We start from the raw sequence: 5,000 nt of genomic DNA, 5'->3' as shown, positions 1-5,000 counted from the left end.
TGAGTTGAGTGGATGGATAGGTGGATGAGTGACGGGCCGAATGGGTGGATTGGTGGATGGATGGATAAGTGAAATGGGTGAATCGGTGGATGAGTTGAGTAGGTGGATGGGTGGATGAGCTGACAGGGTAGATATGTGGATAGGTGGATGGGGGCGCGGATGGGTGTGGTCGGCCGGCATCGCGTTGCTTCATCCACCTGGTGCTTCATCCTTCTCCTTAATTATTTTTTTTTCTAATTTTTGCGGTTTTTGGGATTTCGACTTTGACTTCCCGGCGGTGTTCTCTCGAGGCCCGGAACGTTCAGCCCGCCAGGTGTCTGTGTCTGTCACGTGTCTGCGTGTCTGAGCTCCGTTCTCTTCTGACGAACAGCTGGTCACGCCATCATCATCATCATCTCTGTCTGTCTGTCTCTCCTCTTTCTCTCTTTCTCTTTCTTTCTTTTTCTCTCTCTCTCGCTCGCTCTCGCGCTCTCTCTCTCTCTCTCTCTCCCTCCCTCCTCCTCTTCTCCCTCCTCCTCTCTCTCTCTCTCTCTCTCTCTCTCTCTCTCTCTCTCTCTCTCTCTCTCTCTCTCTCTCTCACTCACTCGCTCTACCATCCCCATATCCACACGCTCTTCCTACCATCTCCCCCCCTCCCTCCCTCCCTCTCTCTCTCTCCCTCCCTCTCTTCCTCTCTCTCTCTCTCTCACTCTCTCGCTCTACCATCCCCATATCCACACGCTCTTCCTAACATCTCCTCTCCTCCCTCCCTCCCTCTCTCTCTCTCCCTCCCTCTCTTCCTCTCTCTCTCTCTGTCACTCACTCGCTCTACCATCCCCACATCCACACGCTCTTCCTACCATCTCCCTCGCTACCATCCTGCGACTCGTAGCGATGGAACGAGCGCCAGGTGGCCGAGGTACCCCAGGGGGCGAAAATCCCTCAGGTACCCCCCCACCCCCCACCCACCCCATCCCCCGCTACCACTTGGACCGAGCGAGCGGGGCTGACACGCGGCCGGCCCCTCTCCTTCTCGCCTTGCAATGGCAGACGAGGTCACTTGAGGTGTCCGAATGGCTGACCCGAGATTTCGTTTCGGGTCTCGCTTTTAAGGGGGCGGGGTGAAAGAAGGAGGGAGGGAGGGGAAGGAAGGGGAGGGGAGGGGAGAGCAGGAAAAGAGAAGGAGGGAGAGCAGAAGGAATGAGGGGAGGGCAGGAGAGCAGAAGGAGGGAAGGGAGGAGAAAGGGGGAGAACAGAAGGGAGAAAGGGGGAGTAGAGGAGTGGAGGAGTGAGAGCAGGAGAGGAGAAGGGGGAGGGAGGGCATGAGTGGAGAATGGGAGAGGGCAGGAGAGGAGAAGGAGGGAGGGAGAGGGCATGAGTGGAGAATGGGAGAGGGCAGGAGAGAGAAGGAGGGAGGGAGAGGGAAGAGGGGAGAATGGGAGAGGGCAGGAGAGGAGAAGGAGGGAGGGAGAGGGCATGAGTGGAGAATGGGAGAGGGCAGGAGAGAAGGGGGGGGAGAGGGGAGGGGGGAGGGGAGGTGAGCAGAAGGGGGAGGAGTACTGCGTGTATTTAGGCGATACACTTTGCGGTTTGCAGCTCCCCGAGGCGGGTCGTCTACGCGAAGAGGTATTTTGCGGTTTTATCTGCACGTGTTACGAGATTCCTCCCCCAGCCGAGTGTCCGAGTACGGCACGGGGCGCTACGTATCGTTCCTGACTTCGTTACGATCCACTCGCTTCTGCTCCGCGTTTCCCAAAGCCAAAACGTGCGGTATGTGTGCGTTACGCGAAGGCCCCGCGACGATAAACCTGTTTCTCGGCTTGATGTAATCGTGGCTCGGGGCCGCGTCTGACCATGACGATGCCTGGCCTGGTACTCCTAGCGGGACCGTCGGCATTTCACACGCGGCGTGGTGGGGAGGGTGCATTGCGCTCGCCCGTTTGTTCCTTTGCTGTTGATTCTGCTGTCCCTCGGCCGAGGTGCAACCCGTGTTTATTGCTTGTTTCTTTTTTTGTCCGCAGGGTTCTCAACATGGGGGAAGAAGATGGGCAAGAAGCTGGAGCAGCTGACCCGCGGGGAGAGCAAGGAGCACATCCACTTCCCGCTGGGCTCCACGCGCACCCGCCGGAGGAACTGGCGGCCCAACAAAGACGCGGAGACGCCGACGTCGGGCGCTAAGGACGCCGCCCCCACCGGCGCCCGCCAGCCCCGTCGGGCCAAGGTGGACCGCGTGGAGAGCATCCGCAACCTGTTCCGGCGGTCCCGCAGCTGGGACTCGGCGAAGGACCTGGAGGACCTCCCGCCGGCGCCGCGGGTGGCCAAGGCGGCGCCCGAAGCGAGCCCCGCCGGCGGCAGCCCGAAGAGCGCCGCGGCGGACGACCCCGACAATGTGTACGAGTCGCTCAAGGACATGGACCGCGAACCAGTGAGTGCGAAGGGAACGGTGCTGTTCAGGAGCGCCTCCACGTCCCACCTGCCGGCGCTGGAGGCGGGCATGGACGTGCTGGGCAGAGGGGAGGCGAGGGAGGGCGCGGGCGGGGACGGCGGGGCGGAGGCGGGGGACCTGGGCGAGGGCGAGTGCGAAAAGGCGAACGACGGAGACAAGGCGACCAAGAAAGGGCAGTTTCCGTATGCGTTTCTCAGATCCAGACTTACCTCGGTCGCGGAGGAACAAGCGACCGCCAGGGAAGAGTGTGGTGACAGCGGGCGTGGCACCGGCAGCCACTGCGGCAGCATATCCGACGTCAGAACCTCCTACTCGGAGACGTCGGACTCCAAGTCGTCCTTTTCGGAAAACTCGGACACGAAGTCGTCTTGCTCCGATTCGTCGGAAAACACGAAGTGGACTCGCGAGGAGGAGGAGGAGGAGGAGCTGGAGGAGAGAGGCAGCGGGGGCCGCAGGGAGGGCGAGGGGCAGGGCGACGCCGCCCCCAGGGACATCATCTCGCCCATCCCGGCGCCCACAGGCTTCGGCGACGGGGACTTCGTGGTGACCGTGCGCGTGAAGGGCTCGGCCGCCGACGAGGGGAGGTCCTCGGTGTACATCAAGCCCGAGGGAAGTCGCGCCGCGAGGAAGCTCAGCTCGGACCTCGGGGCGGCGCCGCAGGGCTCGGAGAAGAAGGTGGGCGGCGGCAAGGGCGGCGGAGGGCGCCCTCTGCTGACGGACGAGGAGAAGCTCCGGGCGCGGACGGGCGAGTGCTGCCAGCACTGCCACTGCGGCGACGGGCCGCACCCGCCCATCAGACGCCGCCCGCGCTCGCAGCCGCGCCTCTACGCCCGCATGAGCTACCCGGCCTCCTCCACCTCGTCCGACGGCCTGTACGAGGCCATCTACCCCGAGGACGCGCACTCGAAGCGCGCGTCGCTCGACCTGGAGCGCCTCGACCGCCTCGACCGCCTCGACAGGCTCAACCGCATCGACCGCTTCGAGCGCGACGACCGCGGCCTCGAGACCGCCTACGACCAGCGGCGCCGCTACTCGCGCTCGGCCTCGCTGGACCGCGCCGAGTCGTGGCGGTGGCGGGACGCGATGGCGGCCGAGGACGTCGACGCCGACTCCCTGTACGGCGACGCGCCCGCGTACCGGCGGCGGGCGCCCTCCCTGCCGCGCCCCACGCCCCCGCCCGCCACGCTGCCGCAGCCGCCCCTCACCAACAAGACCTTCCGCCTGATCCGCCTCGTGAAGGACGACGGCGACGAGGGCCTCGGACTCTACATCTCCGGCCAGCGCGCCCTCGGCTACGTCATCGCCCACATCCTCCCCGGCGGACTCACCGACAGGTACGTGGCGCGCGTCTCGGAGGGAGGTTTTGGCCGAGGTTTCAGGTGAGGAGGTTTAGAGGGGCGTGGTGGGGCTTGGGTTCAGTATGCGCTCAGATGGGCAGATACACACACACACACACACGCACACGCACACGCACACGCACACGCACACACACAAGCACACACACACACACACACGCACACGCACACACACACACACACACACACACACTCACATACACACTCACACACACACACACAGAGCGAGATAGAGATAGAGATAGAGAGAGAGAGAGAGAGAGAGAGAGAGAGAGAGAGAGAGAGAGAGAGAGAGAGAGAGAGAGAGAGAGAGAGAGAGAGAGAGAGAGAGAGAAAGAAAGAAAGAAAGAGAAAGAGAACGCAAGAACGAAACAAAGAAAAAAATAAAGAGAGAAAAAAAACAAACCAAAAAAATAAAGCCCCCCCCCCCAAGAAAAAAGCCAAAGGAAGCAATAAAAAGACAGAAAAAGGAAAATAAAAAGACCCAGTCCAAAAAGCCGGAACTTCTCCCCAGCGGCATCCCATTTAGCTGGGGGGAGGGGGCGGGGAAGAGAGGGAGAGAGGGAGAGGGAGAGAAGGTCAAGGGAGGGTAAGGATAAGGAGGAAGGAAGAGAGGGCGAAGGAGAGGGAAAGGGGAGAAGGTAGGGGGAGAGGAGAGAGAGGGAGGTCGAGGAAGGGTAGGGATAAGGAGAGAGGGAGAGGGAAGGTCAGGGGGTGAGGGAGGATGGGGAAGAGAGGGAGAAGGAGAGGGAGAGGGAGGAAGAGAAGGCAGGGGGAGGAAGAGAGGAGAGGGAGAGAAGGTCAGGGGAGGGAGGATAAGGAGTGAGGGAGGAGAAGAAGGTCAGGGTGAGAGGAATATAAAGAGGAGAGGGAGAGGGGAGAGGAGGAAGGTAGAAGGTAGGGGGAGGAAGAGAGTGAGAGGGAGAGAAGGTCAAGGGAGGGTAGGGATAAGGAGATAGAGGGGGAGAGAAGGTCAGGGGGTGAGAGGGGAGAGGAGGAAGAGGAGAGGGAGGAAGGAGAGGGAGAGGGGAGGAAGAGAAGGGCAGGGGAGAGGGAGGGAGAGGATCGAGGGAGGAGGGATAAGGAGAGAGAGGGAGAAGAAGGTCAGGTGAGAGGGGAGGGGGAGGAAGAGAGGGCGAAGGAGTGGAGAGGGGAGGGGGAGGGGAGGAAGGAAGGTAGGGGGATGGGGAGAGGGAGAGGAGGGGAAGAGAAGGTAGGGG

The 5,000-nt window shown here is 62.0% G+C and overlaps 1 protein-coding gene across 1 annotated transcript in view; it reads left to right on the top strand.

The window, feature by feature from the left end:
* Positions 1 to 5,000, top strand: part of LOC113809600 (uncharacterized) — a gene marked incomplete in the record, with an annotated part of 365,670 nt that overhangs the window by 329,286 nt on the left and 31,384 nt on the right. The window contains 1 exon segment of the mRNA XM_070138240.1: positions 2,001 to 3,759. Within this exon segment, the coding sequence (XP_069994341.1) occupies positions 2,001 to 3,759 (1,759 nt within the window).

This window comes from Penaeus vannamei, chromosome 24 (genome assembly GCF_042767895.1).
Source record: "Penaeus vannamei isolate JL-2024 chromosome 24, ASM4276789v1, whole genome shotgun sequence".
Classification (NCBI taxonomy): Eukaryota; Metazoa; Arthropoda; class Malacostraca; order Decapoda; family Penaeidae; genus Penaeus; species Penaeus vannamei.
This window is presented reverse-complemented; position numbering and strand designations above follow the sequence as displayed.